Source organism: Xyrauchen texanus, chromosome 1, assembly GCF_025860055.1.
Source record: "Xyrauchen texanus isolate HMW12.3.18 chromosome 1, RBS_HiC_50CHRs, whole genome shotgun sequence".
Lineage (NCBI taxonomy): Eukaryota > Metazoa > Chordata > Actinopteri > Cypriniformes > Catostomidae > Xyrauchen > Xyrauchen texanus.
In genome coordinates, this window is record NC_068276.1 from 26,902,127 (window position 1) to 26,919,222 (window position 17,096).

A 17,096-nucleotide genomic window follows, 5' to 3' on the forward strand; every position below is an offset into this window, starting at 1 on the left:
GAACTGTATCTCTACTGCAAACAGGTGCACACTACAACATACACTCACAAGCCAAGCATAAACATATGAACCTCCCATTTTTCCCAGGAGAGTCCTGTATTTCAACACTTTTTCTAGTGTCCCGACTTATTCTGAAACAATTGTGTTTTGTCTTATATTTCCCCTCTCCTAAAATATCGGTATTTGAAGTACATTAATTAATTAAACTATCCAATCACAATCCCCAATCAACAGATGTCCAGTTAGTGAACTGACTGAAGAGTCAGTTTGAAAGAGAACACAGATGAAATTGGGGCTGGAAAAATGTCAAGGAAGCATGCATGTACATTTAATGAGAATCTTCAAAAAGAGTTAAAATGTCTAAAAAAGGAGTTACAGACAGAGTCTAGTAAAGTGATGTGAGATTTGTGGAGTTCGCTTTTCCTTCGCCCATGGAGGCATTGAACTTGCTTTTGTGCTTTTGTGCAGCTGGACTATCAGAAATTACTGCAGCATGGCAACACATGCTTCCTCTCTCTTGGTCCAGCTCTTGAAAGAATACTACACATTTCAATGGTCTGAGTACATACTCTCTTTCTCAAAAAAAAAAATAGCCAAAGTCTCTAAGAGACTATTTCAGTGATTCTTGCGCTAAATTTTGGATTGGCTTCACACTTAAGCAAACAGCCACTTTAAACCATGCACAGGAGAACAAGACCACATATCAGTCACAGAAGTGCTTTGCAAATTCATGACCTGAGAAAAATCTTGCAGGAATCATTCATACCTTCTGACAATAAAAAGCAGTTGGATGCCCTGTTTGAAGCTGGTGACATGTGAGTGGATGATTTCTTTTGAGAAACTTTTATTCAGCATCGGTGGATTACCTCCAAAATTGGAGCCGCTCATTGGAGAACACAAAAAAACTTGAATAGGCCCTACTGAGAGACATCCCAGAGTGGAAAGACATTCAGAGCAGCCTCGAACACTTCTGTTCCAGAATCCCTGCTCTCAGTTTGATGAGGAAACCACACTCTTTGGTGAGTGGGCCTGCACGAAAAACATCGTCACTCGTCACATCACTGAGAGGATCATGAACAAGACGGCCGTGTCTGATGGACAGACGTTTATCGTGAACTGGAGAGCAAGACCATTAACTTTGGAGTCTTAGCCAAGGCCGTGGAGTTTGTTTTATGCCTGCCTGGGACATCTGCATCTGTGGAGCGTGTGTTCGCATTAATGAACGCAGCATGGACACCAGATAAATCTCGTGTAAAAGTCATGAAGGCAATGCTTTTCGTACGTCTTCATTTTGGACTGGACTGCTTTGCATTTTACGATAAACTCTTGAAAGACAACCGCACACTGAGACAAATTGCTGCCAGTGAAAAGTACAAGGTGACAACAGTTACAGATGCGGATGAACCCTCTACTTCGCATTGATCTGTGCCTAGGTAAGGATGCGTCAATTTCATTTTTGCTGGGAGGGGGCATCTGCATTGTCCCGTTTTCCACAAGTAGGAATCTGGTCACCCCATCTTACACACTTACACTCACAGCCAAAAGCAGACAAACATGCTTAAAAGTCTTAACAACATCTTTTGCACTGTACTTCTACAACAATGATTATGTGTTGGGGATGATTAAATGATGAGTCTTTGGTCAGATGCCTGACAGATTGAAAGAGAAGCAGGGACAAAAAATTTTCCACTGTTTGTACTTCCTCCACTACTGTTATCTGATGATTAATTTTCCATTTTTATACTATGACCCAATTTTAGTTAGCACATTATTGCTCTAGAACTCTGAGATCTGACGATTTATTAACAGATTTCAAAAGGCTGATTGAGTCCAACACTCATAACTCACTATTTGAACTAAAGTGTCATCAACAACCTCACCTTTGCACACACAGGGCCCTCCTCTTTGAAAAGATGGTGAACAGATTATCCATTAACATATGCTACTGAACTGATCCCAAACTGATATGCTTATCCAGTTACATTTGGTTGACCAATTTCTCTGTGTTGTGCAGCTCTTATTGACAAGAGGAATGTGAAATACTTTACAGTAGTACAGCCAAAGTATTTCTAGCAAGTCAGTCCACTGTCGGCCATCTTTGGAATGCTCTTCGGAGCAGTGTTGTATTACTTTCAAAAAGTAATCCAATACTGATTACTTCTCTGAAATTGTAATCTTATTACTTTAATGCTTAATTCATGGGGAAAGTAATCAGATTACTAATTACTTTAATTTTAAGTTACTTTCTAAAACCAATCAAACCTGTGAAAAATACAAACGTGACACTAATAGCTCTTTTAGTACTTCAATATTGAATGAACACAATAGACAAAGACAGCAACTTGGCTAAAGAGATCCAATGCATTTCTAAAAATGGAACTTAATTTTCTTATCTCAAATATGCTATAGTAGTATCTTCAGGTGTGTGTGTGTGTGTGTGTGTGTGTGTGTGTGTGTGTGTGTGTGTCCTCACTATCTACAACCTTAGATGTGTGTGGCACGCATGTGTACATTATGCTTCTTTACCTGCGTTCGTGTTGGTGTGAAAGACAGAAAAAGTATACTCATGAACTGTAAAAATATCTGAAAACACATTGGCAAACAGTTTTGATAGTAAAACCATTGTGTATTTGAATGCTTGTGGTTTATTTTGGGTGTGAATACACAGGTTTGCTTGTGTGTTGCATCATGCATGGGTATGTCCGTTTGTGTGTGTACATGTGCAGCATGTGTGTTTACATAACTTTACAGCGAGTGAATTATTTCTACCGCCCTGCTTGTGCTCGGACGAATTGACTATCCTTTTGACTATCCTTTATCAATCGCGCATCATAAAGAACATAAAAGAGCCGTTCGCTCGCGACGTCTGAGCAGTTTTATGTCTCCCTCTCTTGGCCAACGTGTACATTACACAGACACTGGACAGAGAAGAAGTGCAGTGTACATTGGTTAGACACGTTAGTGGGATTACAGAATGGTGCGCTTTAAGTGTAACATTTTATCTTCAGAGGTAAAATATGTAAAGGTGTTACTAAAATACATCCCGTAAACCTGACTTATCAGGCCCTTTTTAAAATTTCTAAATTAGTATTTAATAATAATAATAATAACAATAACGATAATAAATAATAGCCTAATAATAATTTAAATAGGTACAAATTGCGTAACGGAACGTTTAATCTTTCACGTCAACCTTTGTTTTTGTTCTCTCTCTTACAAAGAGCAAAAATGACGTCTGAGATCAAAGCTGACCAAAACTGAAAATAGCTGCTGACTTTCTTCCTCAATTCAAAGTCATTGTTGACTCACCTCTAAGCGTGTCTTTCTGTGTCACCTACTTTGACGGCTAACTTAATGTCTGTTTTTTCTTACGAGGCTAATCTCCTTTAGCGCGTTTTGGTAGGTCTGTAACGACAAGACCCTTGAGAAAGAAAACATTAACCGGTTTTGGGACCAAGATGGCTTTACACTTCTGCGATGCGTTTTGGGTAAGTTCTTGTTTATGAAACCGTTATGAATCTATATTTCATTTATTTTGTAAATCCATTGCCCACTGTAAGTGAACTCGTTTTGTTTACGCATAAACACACTGTGACTGGACGCACTTCGCCCATCAGACACGCGCCTTCATGAGAAGCGGAGCGACAATGCCAGTAACATTTGTTTGGGCCAGTTTTGATTTAACCACCATTTGGTAAAACTCGAAATGTGTATACTTAGCCTACGTATCATAAGGACTTACATGCGATATTTGTGTGATGATTTGTTCCCTAATTGGTTTTATTTTTTTGTTTTCGAGTTGATATGATTATTGAAATTTTCATTCTAGTACTTGCTCTTGAACAAAGCCAATGGGTGTTTCTCCTTAATGTCTCGGAGGTTTGATAGCAGTAACATTTACCCAAGTTAAATATAGAAACGGCAATCAACTAGATTCATTTCATTCAATCGCAATAAGTTTTGCGGTGCTTTGCATGATGTCAGGCCGGCCCATGCATGCTCTGTTGCGCAAAATCACTGAGGGTGCTTCTGAAAATAGTGGGGTGCTCTGTATGAAGTGAGATGTATCGCAATTACACATTTTTAAATAGATTAAATAATGTTTAAATGCTACTAAAACAACGTAAATAATAGGGATTCATGTACAAAGGGTTAAGGTTTATTGTCTGTTTTTTTTTCTCTCTCTCATGATCTGTCACTGAAAATGACAGCAAAATGCTGCTCATGCAGATTAGGACATACATAATAAAGGCTGAGTACAATTATTAATAGTTTATTTTACCATACTTCAATACAGTGGTAATTTAATATTCAATTTAACACTCTACATCAGGAGTCTGGTTTAATAGTAAAATAAAATATTCTGAAAATGATAGATTTTAAAAGCTTATTTTAATGTTTGTCGCAAAGTGGATGAAGTTGTTTTATTCTCAGAACATTTTCAACCTGTTTGCATGCTCATGGGTCATGAAGTGATGGTTTGTTTGGCATCCCATGCAGCACACAACTGAATAAAACAGACTGCATGACACTGATAAATGATTACTGCCCGAGTAACATACACATACAGGTGTGAGGGATATTTTACAAATAACACAAAGAACAAGCATTTTCCTCTTTCACTGGTTTTCCTTGCGTGTCCCCTCCATGTGATTTTAATCAATTTAATCTCTGAAAAGGTTTGCTCGCAGACTTGGCACTAAACAGCACACTCAGCCTCACTAATGGACACGGAGTGGCTGCATCACACTTTTCTTTTGCAGAGTATTGCTCTATTGAGCAATAAGATTCGTATTATTATTATTTTTTGAAGAGGAGAATGCATGCGTACACACTCGTATGCATGCCAGATTGCAAATTTATGATTGGGGTGTTGCATCTATTATCTGGCAACCCTGAGCATATTAAAAGCTTGTGGTTGCGCGGTAGGTCCCAAAGCCAGATAAATGAAAGATCTAATAAAAAACGTACATGATAAATCGACGGGGGGCAGCAGGTCTGCAATTGAGGGTGCTTAGCATGAATGCTTTAGACTACAGTCCTAATCATGGTCTCTTTGAAAAGAAGACACTAAGGACACTTTGGTGAAGTGAAAGCAAGCAGCAATATAACTGAAATTAAAATAACATTGTAGAAGCTATTTTAAAGAAAATACACTACACTTAACTTGCAATAAACTTAAATAAAACAAGCAAAAATGGCCCACAGTGTCCATGCCAGTTAAGAGGTTCTAAATAATCAGGGTTGGGAGGGTTACTTTTGAAATGTCCACTACAGATTACAGAATACATGCTGTAAAATGTAATTTGTTACATAATTCATTAGATTACTCAAGGTCAGTAACGTATTCTAAATACTTTGGATTACTTCTTCGGCACTGGTAGATTTTTTCACTTGTTTTGACTATAAAAACTCTGCCAGTACAGTAAGACAAAATACACATGTTAAAAATACATTCTCTGAAAAACCAAAATATCTTATGCAGTGTTGTTTCTAAAACAAGATTTAAAAAATGTATAAGATATTTTTACAGGAAAACAATACAACTGTTATTATCAAGAAAATGAGTTTTGCCCCAATATTAAAGGTTTTACAAGACAAGAAGAAATTATGATCTGACGTGAATTTTCTTGATAAATAAATATGATTGTGTCTCGTAACACTTGCATGTAAAATGGCTAGAAATAGCATTTTAGTTTAGCATAAAGCTGACAATTTATACAAGGTTTATTTCTATTTCTTCTGCTCCAAACTTACTTCAAACGTTCTTCTCTGTCTGCTAGTATGAATGTAACACATCATAAGAAAGTGTTTCACCGCTGTTCAAATGCACTTTGGATCGCATCATTTACATGTAGGCCTATAAATGTTTTCATCTGAAAGAACTAAATATTAAATTAAACAAATGACAATTAAATACATTTTGAATGCAATTGTATCCTAATGGAACAAAGTGGAATACAGTTAGGCCTACTTATATTTTGTATTTTAAATACATAATCCTGTTACATGTATTCCGTTACTCCCAACCCTGTAAATAAGCTATTTCAAAGTAGAACTTTGGCTGGCATGAACAGTCGTTACCTTTATATTGCTCTTTTTTCCTGCTCCTATTCTTCCTGCTGTGTGTACCTGATAATCTGGTTCTTTTTTCACTCATTTTGTCCATATATGACATGAATCCAATTAAAATATAATCGCATAGTGTTATTGCTCAATATATGTGTAGAGGGGCGCACAGTCGTCACAAGAGGGCGCACTTCCGAGAGAAAAAACCAAAAAACTGTTGTGCAGCGACTGTACGACATTTTGCGCCATAGAGAACCGCCTATGTCGCCTAGGCCACGGCCCCACAGGTCGGCCCTTATTAAGTGTTACATTCCCTCTCATAAGGTTGCATTTTCTTGCAATAGTTTGATTTCAAATCAAACTATTGTTACTCAGGCAGTAGTTTTGTGTTCCTTGCAACAGTTTGCATTCGTTCACAATAAGTTTTGTGTTCCCTCACAAAAATATGACATTCCCTCACACTAGTTTTGTGTTCCCCTGTAATTATTTTGGGCTTCATTGCAATACCTTTATAATCCATCCCTTTTTTACACTTTTTTTTTACTTAATGAACTACAGTAACCATGGTTGAACTTTGGTGTTTGTAGTAACCTAAAACCATAGTAACCACAACATTTATTTTTACCACAGTATCTATATGATGGAACTGTAAATGTATTGCGAGGGGACGCAAAACATAATGTGAAAGAACGCAAACTAATACAATGGATTGCAAAACTTTTTGTAAGGGAACGCAAAGCTGTTGTAAGGGAACTCAAACTATTTTAGAAAATAAATCCCCTCCCTGTTCTCTTAGAGAATCTACACTCATGCGTGTATTGAAATGTGTGCTGTCTTTTAAGGGTGTTCACTTTACCGACCAGTCAGGTTATGAGGCCATATTGCAGAGGTTACAGGATGGCAGACACATGTGCAAAGATGTAGAAGACCTATTAAAAATGAGGTATGGAACAGTCCTCTATATCTATGTGTCTCCATGAATGTGTGTGACTTGTCCTTTCACCCACAGGGCAATGGCGGAGGAGAAGCACGGCAGAGAGCTTGTGACGATTGCTCGAAAGGCTGAGGGTCAAACTGAGATTGGGTAAGTTGGTTTTGTGAACATATCATGAATATATAGATCTTAAGAAAACACACTCGCTCCAAACAACTCTAAATTTATGAAAGATGTTAGTTCAGTGGATGCTACTTACCCATAACCATCATGCAGAACTACTCCCATTAAGTGTAAAAACTGCTTCAAAAAAGAAAAATATCTACATTTGAATATCCCATTACTCATTTTATAGCTTCATATGTATATGTGTCATTATGTTATCTTTTTTTTTACACTCAGAACATTAAAGGCATCGTTTGACAAGATGAAAGCAGGTGTGTGAAATTATAATTTTTTCTTTTAATCCTTCTACCTCACATTGATACAAAAGAAGCTTGAATACTAGTGTCCTCAACATGAGTTGCATTGTTTTCTAGAGATTGAGAAGACAGGAAACCTGCATATCCAACTATCTGAAAGGATAAGGGAGGAAGTTAAAAAAATAGAAGCATTTCGAGAACACCAGAGGGAACAGAAAAAAAAGGTTGAAAACATTTGTCAAATCAAATGATCCAGGACATTAGAGCACTTCGGTTTCCATGGCAGTGGTTGTGGTTATTAATATGATCAGTGTGCAAGTGGAAGGAAACTGGCATTTGTCCAGGGCACAAATTGCAAAAGGGCACAAACATAAACAGTTAAAAGTAATTGTTGTATTTTGTAAGTTGTGGATGTCAATGAATGATCTTGAATACAATTATTAAAGGGATAGTTTACCCAAAAATGTCAATTTTGTCATAATTCACTCACCCTCATTTTGTTCCAATCCTATATTATTTTCTTCAGTGGAACACAAAGGAAGATATGAGGCAGAATGTTAGCCTCAATCACAAGCCTCAATTAGCCTCAAGACAATTCACTTGGATCAAAAAAGATGCAATGAAATAGTGACTGAGGCTAACATTCACCTCTGTGTTCCACTGAGGAAAGTCACACAGGATGAGCAAACAGCAAACAATGACAGAATTTTTATTTTTGGGTGAAAATTTTAAATGATGAACATGACAACTTTTTTCTTCCTCCCCAATTAGCTTGAAGAGATTATTGAAAAACTTCAGAAACCTAAAATGTTGTTACACAAGAAGACAGTTGAGGTAAGTAAAGGAGGTAAAATATATATATATATATAAATAATTCCCTAGTCCAAGTCCATATGAATTTACTTTCAGATATAGCTGGTTTTAGTTTTTTAGGGCCTATATGACACATCATTCTCAGGGTCCACCTAAAGTAAGTTTCAGCCAAAAGAGGAAGAGGGATAGAAACTAAAAGCAGAAACAGAAGCCAAGTCCCACAGTGACTGTATTTGAAGAATGCACTTGAATATGATCATACAGCCATGGCCAAAAGTATTGGCAGTGACATCAATTTTGTGTTTCACAAAGTTTTCTGCTTCAGTTGTTGTGGTGTTGATTCACATTGTTTCTAGATTATTGTGAAGTGATCAGATGCATTTTAAATTATTGCAAAAAGCTTCATTGGCCAAAAAAATGAACTATCACAAAAACCCAAATTTCACAGTTTTTTGGCCCTGGCACAAAATGACCAGCTAACATCAGTTCACTAATCATATCAGATTAGGATTATAATAGCAGATTGATTGCTATAAAAGGAGGGAAGAAGCGTTTCCGTTCATTGTGTTCTTGTTAGCAATGGTTACCTCTAAAGAAAGACATGCTGCCATCATCGCTTTGCACAAAATGGCCTCATGTTCAAGGAAATTACTGCAAAGAATATTGCACCTGAAAGAACCATTTACCGGATCATCAAGAACTTCAAGGCGAGAGGTTCAACTGCAGTGAAGAAGGCTTCAGGACGTCCCAGATTGTCCAGAAAATGCCAGGATTGTCTCCTCCTGAGGAGTCAGCTATGGAATGGTGTCACCACCAGTGCAGAGCTTCCTCAATATTGGCAGCAGGTTGGTGTGAGTGCATCTGCACGCACAGTGAGGCAAAGACTTTTGGACAATGGCCTGGTGTCAAGAAGGGCAGCAAAGAAGCCACTTCTCTCCAAGAAAAACATCAAGGAAAGACTGAAATTCTGCAGGAAGTACAAGGATTGGATAGCAGAAGACTGGTGCAAATATGAAGCCCCCTTCCGACTGTTTATGTCATCTAGAAAATTGATAGTCCAGAGAAGAAAAGGTGAACGCTACATGAGTCCTGTGTAGTGCCAAAAGTGAAGCATCCTGAGACCATCCATGTGTGGGGTTTCTTTTCATCCAAGGGAGTGGGCTCTCTCACAATTCTGCAACTCCCTGGATCATCCTGACTACATTAGTTTACACCAACAAAACTCATCTTTAAGTGGTAGATCAAGTATAAAGAGCTCCTTGAAAGGATGGTTCATCCAAAAGTTACAATTCTGTTTATAATAACTAATTAATTACCCTCATGTCATTCCAAACCTGTAAATCAGTCTTCTGTGTAACACAATAGGATTTATTTTAAAGAATGTTATGATTGCTGATTTCCATATAATTGCAGTTTATAGCGTTTTTAGATTAACTTTTCCATTAAGGTAACAAATGCAGGATGTCACTTTTTTCAGTGCACATGTTTAAGATGAATGTAGGGGTTGTTGTGTGGGCTTGTGGGGTTTAAAGACAGAATCTTACTCAAACATTTATTTAGACTACAAAGTTAGAATAAGTTGTACAATAAGAAGCGTGTAAAGATATAGAAAGTGTGAGAGATAGAGAGAAAAAAGAAACAGACAAAGTTTGGTTGGTTGTTAGATGTGCATGTTAATTATATAAATAGACCTGAACTTCCTGTGCTTTACAACCACAGAAACTCCAAAGATCATGAGATACTTTATGTAATAAACTCTGCTATCCTTTCCCCCTAATCGCTCATTTTTCTGTTTCACTCACTGTCAGTTTTACTCTGTTAATACTCTTTGTGTTCTTCAGTCAAAAAGGTTATATGAGCAGAGATGTAAGGAGGCTGATGAAGCTGAGCAAGCAGTGTTGAAGACGACAAATGTGACCATCTTCCCCCACAGGCAATCAGAAAAGGTGTGAGAGCCTAAACTTTAAAGCCTCTTAACATGTACTATAACATCAATGTATTACATATGTACCGTATATATCAAAATACTAAATAAGCACTAAAATAAATATCCAAATTAGGGTTGGAAATTTAGAGAAATGTCCTAATCGACAATCGTTAACATTAATGAATGAAAATCGATTAATCATTAACAGTAACAATAATAAACTGTAGTGGTGTACAACTTGAAACAAAAAAATAATCTTTACTTATTCAAAGTTTCATTTTTGACTGACCAGCCGTTCTAATGCAAACTTGAAAAAGTCAACGTCAAATAAATATTTCTTACTCTAGAAGGAAATGTGAAACCCATGCATGTGCAGAGAGGGTGGCTCTAGGGGCATGAGCCCCTGCTCTTTTGCATGAGGTGTCCCTCAAACGCTACCCAAAATGAAAGCTTACACACCCAAATTAAATTAGTTTTTTTTTTTTTGCCCTAAATGATTATATTTAGGGGTGTGAAAATGCATCAATATTATGCTGAAACATTGATGCATTGATTACAGAATGTAATTATCAATCAGTTAGAATTACTATAATAATACACAATATGTTACAGAGGCTGTCTCAAGATTACACGATTACCCTCACAAAAAAAGCAGGCGCTTGACTAAGAAACTTAATTAAAAAAGTTTAGTTTGGATTTCTGCCTAACTGTTCATAACTGCACTCATCTAATAAAGCTAAATATGTTAAAGGTATAGTTCACCCAAAAGTGAAAATTCTCGGATCATTTATTCACTGTGGAACGCTCTCGCTTCGAGAGAGGGAAAACACAGGAAACAGGGTTGCGATAACTCCACAGATAACAGGGTTTTTAATATTTATAACACTTTTATGTACAGCACTTTCAACTAAGTCTTTCTCAGGAACACAGGGTTCCCTTGTCACTATCTCCCCCTATGGAGGTTCTGTGGCTGCTTTTATGCTGCTCTCCCCATGCTCACTGGAATTAGAGACAGGTGTTAGACATGATTTAGCTCAGGTGCAAGCGCCCTTACCGCTTCCTCTCCCCGACGGGTGCTTGACCACGCTGCCACATTCACCCTTATGCTATCCCAGATTTGCCTGACTTTCTTTCTTCAGCAGAACACAAACAATGATTTTTAGAAGAAAATCTCAGCTCTTTAGGTCCATGCAATTCAAGTGGTTGGTGATCAGCACTTTAAAGTTCTAAAAAGCACATACAATTATTATAAAAATAATCCATGGTTAAAGTAGTCTTCTAAAGCAATCTAAGTGATCACTTTGGGTGAGAAACAGAAAACCTTTTCACTATAATTGTTTTTCTTCTGGTCCCTCTCCAATGCACATCACAGAGGGGAATCAGTTCACGCTGCCTCGCATGGGATGTAAGTGCATTGACATGTTCACGCAAGAACTGACGTGATACAACTGGAAGTGCAGCTTTGTTTATTTTCAAGAGAATGCTATTCACAAGCTTAATTTGTTTTGCTTTCATTTGAACATGCCAGCGCAATTATAGTATGTTCCTCATCACATTGTTGACAGTTCTCATTAATAACGTGGAAAAAATACAATTACAATTAGATTATTTTTTTTAAATGCTTAAACTACTTCAAAGAGTTCTCATAAAAAAATCTTCCATATTCAGCAATGACAGCTATGCAGATTCTTGTTATTCTAGCTGTCAGTTTGTCCAGATACTCAGGTGACATTTCACCCCACACTTCCTGTAGCACTTGCCATAGATGTGGCTGTCTTGTCGGGCACTTCTCATGCACCTTACAGTCAAGCTGATCCCTCAAAAGCTCAATGGGGATAATATCCATAACACTCTTTTCCAATTATCTGTTGTCCAATGTCTGTTTCTGTGCCCAATCTAACCTTTTTCTTTTTGTTTTTCTGTTTCAAAAGTGTTTTTTTCTTTGCAATTCTTCCCATAAGGCTGCACCCCTGAGTCTCCTCTTTACTGTTGTACATGAAACTGGTGTTGAGCGGGTAGAATTCAATGAAGCTGTCAGCTGAGGACATGTGAGGCATCTATTTCTCAAACTAGAGACTCTGATGTACTTATCCTCTTGTTTAGTTGTACATCTGGCCTTCCACATCTCTTTCTGTCCTTGTTAGAGCCAGTTGTGCTTTGTCTTTGAAGACTGTAGTGTACATGTTTGTATGAAATTTTCAGTTTATTGGCAATTTCAAGCATTGTATATTCTTCATCCACAAAGATTGACTGACGAGTTTCTAGAGAAAGCCATTTCAAGTTGCTGAAATGTTTCAATCTTAATTGTGGTGTAATGTAAGGTTAGATGAAACGACAGAAACGGTGAAGTTGCGGACTTTCTGTACTCATAGTTTATGATTCTGACAAAAAATTTATGCAGATACCACTCATTTGTGTAGTTTTCTATAAACTCAAATGCACAAATACGTTTTACAGCAAAAGAAGACCAACAACAGAATAAAAATTAACATTAAACATACCAATTATTTACTATACTGCCCTACAAAAAAAAATATGATATACAAACACTAAAGCATTTACACTGCATTATAATTTTTTTACTGAATATGAGCATATATTGAGCCAACACAGACTTTTACAAGACATGTAGATGACTCTAAGGCATTATAGATATTACAGTTTCATTTTCTGTTAATGCATGATTTTCTGTAAAGCTGCTTTTAAATGATGTGTTGTGAGAGGCTCTATACATATAAAAAATACTTGACTTGACTTGAGATAGAGACCCGATTATGGTAATAACTTAAAATTGACAAAAAATGTTACTGCTTTTTGCCTTTTAGGGGCATTAAAATGTATACAGTGTACTAAACCTAAATCAAAACATTGTTCCCTTTACAAAAAGCTTCACTAGGATGTTGTGCTGAGAAAAGTGCTTTGGGAACAATCCAACATTGTGACCAGCTGTGACTATGTATGTAACACGTCAATGAACATTTTTGAACAGAATTTATAGCCTCGGCTGGTGAGATCATTGGATGCACCTGTGGCCAGGCTATAAATAGATGCATCACCAGCGTGTCGTCAGATCTATTTTCTTCAAAACCATTCTGTGTGTGTGTGTGTCTCACAAGCCTGTCAAACTTCCCTCTGTTCGGAGTTAGAATTGGTTAGGCAGTGCGCAGTGAACCTTTTCTCCTTTCTCTTCTTTCTTAAAAAAAAAAAAAAGAGAATGACTGAAAGTCGGAGCAAACGATGAGTGTTCCTTTGTTTACGCTCTATGGCCGAGAGGCACATGCATCAGTTTTGCTTTGTTTGTTTGGGGGAAGAGTATGCTGCTCTCGCGATGGAGCGGGGCGGGTGCGAGCATTGTAATCTGCTTTCGGGCAAAATGCGTCGCGCTCGCCTCGCATGCTTCCGGGAGTCAGCGCCCACACTTTATTCATGGGGCTCTCTCATGGATCTGGTTGAGGAGTGAGAGACGGGTTCGTCCCTTTCCCTCGCTCTCTCACGCCTCGGTGCCTCTTCGGTTTACGAGGGGGACGCTGAAACTCTGTACGTGCCAGGCACAATAATAAAGCGGCTAACAACAGACAGTTGTTAAGAGTTTATATCCCTGGATGCCCGAATGTGGGAGCAGATTTACTGTCCAGACAGAAAGTACCGAAGGGGGAGTGGAAACTCCACCCCAAGGTAGTGGAACAAATCTGGGTGAGATTTTACAGGGCAGAAGAGGACCTCTTCGCCTCTATGAACAGCGCAATGTCTCCTCTACTTCTTCCTGAGTCACCCAGCCCCCCTGGGTCTGGACGCGATGGTGCATACATGGCCCTCATTGCGTCTGTATGCGTTTTTCCCCAGTTTCTCTGCTCCCGGGAGTCTTGGCCAGAGTTTGCCAACAAGGGTCTTGCCTCTTACTGATAGTGCCGAGCTGGCCGAACAGGGTATGGTTCTCAGGTTATTATCTCTCCTTGACGGCTCGCCTTGGGCGATTCCGAACAGGAAGGACCTTCTTTCTCAGGCACAGGGGACAATATTCATCCCCGGCCCGAACTGTGGAACCTTTCACGCTTGGCCCCTGCAGGGTACCAACTGAGGTACACAGGGCTTTCTCCTGAGGTTATCGAGACCATTTTAAGTGCTAGGGCTCCCTCCACTTGGAAAAAAATCTGGGTGAGATTTTACAGGGCAGAAGAGGACCTCTTCGCCTATATGAATAAGCGCAATGTCTCCTCTACTTCTCCCTGAGTCACCCAGCCACCCAGGACTGGGCGTGGTGGCACATACATGGCCCAGAATGTGCCTGTATGCGTTTCCCTCTACTAAAAGTTCATAATGCAGATCCAGTTAACTGCCAGTTTGCATCAGTTCTGGACTGTCAGCAGGCACATGCTCCGCCACTCTCAGGGTCTATGTGGCTGCCATTTCGGCTTGCCACGCCTTGATGGACGGGGTGCCCTTTGAGAGGCATCCCCTGCTAGGACCATGACCTCTTCATAGGACTTGGCAATAGTCCTTGAGGGTCTGGTTTAGACCCCTTTGAACCTCTAGTTTCAGCATCTGACAGACTTCTGACTCTCAAGATGTTTTTTCTTATGGTGATTACCTCTCTAAAGAGAATTGGGGACCTACAGGCTCTGTCTGTTTTGCCAGCCTGTTTAGAGGTTGCCCCAGGAATGTCCAAAGCAATTCTGCCTCCTCATCCTGACTACCTGCCTAAGGTGCCTTTCTCGACCCTACATCAGGTCACTCTCTAAGCCTTCTGCTCCCCGCAGTTTGCAACGCCGGAGCAGCAAAGACTTCACAGACTGTGTCAAGTCTGTGCCCTTTAGACTTATGTCCACCGCACTAGCCAGTGGCATAAGTCAGGACAACTATTCATTTGCCATGGGAGCCGCAACTGGGGGACGGCCACCTCCAAGTAGACTATGTTGCATGGGGTGAGGGACGCTACTGCCCTGGCCTACGAGGCGTGCGGTCAAGCTTCGCCAGTAAGTATCAGAGGGCTCACCTCCTCTAAAGCCTTGGCTAGAGGTGTCCCTCTGCAGCAAGTTTGTGATGCGGCAGGTTGGTCCTTTCCGCACACATTCATTAGATTCTATAGTTTAGATTTTCGTCCCACTCCGGGCTCCTATGCCCTCAATTCGACATCTCAAGCTCATGTCTGAGACCTCTCGCATTCTTGTGAGCACACTTCACAACCGTAGAGGTCTGGACAGCCTCAGTTCGGTGGCGTGGGTATTCTCATTCTCAAAGCGATTTTCTCAGCGCAGCATCCTAGTGAATCTTTTTGTAAAGGGAACGTCTGTTCCCTGAAAAAAGCTTCTTTGCCGCACTGGGATGTCCCAGGACTGCTCTTCAGAAAAAATATCTGACAACACGCTGGTGACGCATCTATTTATAGCCTGGCCACAGGTGCATCCAATGATCTCACCAGCCGAGGCTATATATTCCGGTCAATGTTCATTGACGTGTTACACACATATTCACAGCTGGTCACAATGTAGGATTGTTCCCAAATCGCTTTTCTCAGCACAGCATCCTAGTGAAGCTTTTTGTAAAGGGAACGTCTGTTCCCTGAAAAAAGCTTCTTTGCCGCACTGGGATGTCCCAGGACTGCTCTTCAGAAAAAATATCTGACAACACGCTGGTGGCGCATCTATTTATAGCCTGGCCACAGGTGCATCCAATGATCTCACCAGCTGAGACTATAAATTCCGGTCAATGTTCATTGACGTGTTACACACATATTCACAGCTGGTCACAATGTAGGATTGTTCCCAAATCGCTTTTCTCAGCACAGCATCTCGTTCCGCTTTTTTCAGGGAACAAGGGTTACATCACGTAACCCGAGACGTTTTCATTTATTAAAAAAAAGAATAATTTTCTTGACATTTGCCTTTCATTACCATTGCTTGTCTTTCTCAGACCATAACATATTTTTATATTGGGCAGAAATGCTGTGTAATTCTAGTTATGTCATTTATACTACAGATAGGAATAGCATGTTATACCATTTAGTATTTTATTGCCGATTGTGAATATTTCAAGTTGTTTCACATTAGTGTGGTTGTAATTTGAAATGACATAATTCAGAATACAAGACTTGTGATAATAACGACAATGCTAACAATATTAAATTGAATCTGTAAATACATACATATGATTGAAGAAATGTGTTATAATTATCAAAACTCAACCGCTAACGCTGAGAAATACGCCTTTTTACTGTTATTTCGTTATTCTGCGAGTTTAGCGATTGGCTGCTGTCTCTTTTTAGACGCAAATGAAAATGCCAGCAGCATGTTCCTCCTACTCTTCGGACAGACACTGCCCTGCTGTCAGCTGACATTTGTTTTTTCACTGAACACCCTCTCAAATAGAGTCTGGCAACGCCTATACTGTACATCAGGGGTCACCAACCCATGGATCGCGATCGACATGTCGATCTTTGAGATTTTCCTGTAGATCGTGAAAAAAATATTGAAACAGCTTCAGCCCCCCTAAACTTCTGCCTAGCCCCCCTAAAAATGTGTGATTACGTGTAGGCTACACAAATTCGTGTTCGCTTCAGTGTTGTTATAATCAGATTCAGCGCGTTCTTCATCTTCAATCCGCAGCGGCGCAGACGCTGCAGAGCGCGGGAGTTTTAGCCAAGCTACAGACAGCTAACATGGCTGAGGCTCCGCGAAAGAAGCTGCGAACCTATTATTTTCATCCAGAATGGGAAGAACAGTTTATTTTTACGTTAGTTAAAGACAAGTGTATATGTATGTTATGCCGGCAAACACAAGCACTGGCTAAAAGAGGAAATCTGGAGCGGCACCACAATGCTAACCATCCGACCTTTAGGGACAGCTATCCACCGAATAGCGCCATCCGTTCTAAAAAAGTGGCGGAGCTAAAGTTGGAGTTGAAAGCCCAGCAGTCGCTCTTCACTAAACCTGCT

General features: G+C 39.4%; 1 protein-coding gene across 2 annotated transcripts in view; it reads left to right on the forward strand.

Moving 5' to 3' along the window:
• Positions 1-1,350: 1,350 nt before the first annotated feature.
• Positions 1,351-17,096, forward strand: part of LOC127644406 (proline-serine-threonine phosphatase-interacting protein 1-like) — a 30,602-nt gene continuing 14,856 nt past the window's right edge. The window contains exons 1-7 of one of the 2 annotated variants that reach the window (XM_052127664.1): positions 1,351-1,433; positions 6,912-7,012; positions 7,079-7,153; positions 7,406-7,440; positions 7,543-7,649; positions 8,197-8,259; positions 10,080-10,184. In XM_052127664.1, coding sequence (XP_051983624.1) covers positions 6,978-7,012; positions 7,079-7,153; positions 7,406-7,440; positions 7,543-7,649; positions 8,197-8,259; positions 10,080-10,184 — 420 coding nt within the window. In that variant the 5' untranslated portion in view covers positions 1,351-1,433; positions 6,912-6,977. Of the gene's footprint in view, positions 1,434-3,310; positions 3,489-6,911; positions 7,013-7,078; positions 7,154-7,405; positions 7,441-7,542; positions 7,650-8,196; positions 8,260-10,079; positions 10,185-17,096 lie in introns of those variants that run through there. The other variant, XM_052127596.1, reaches the window with a different exon arrangement.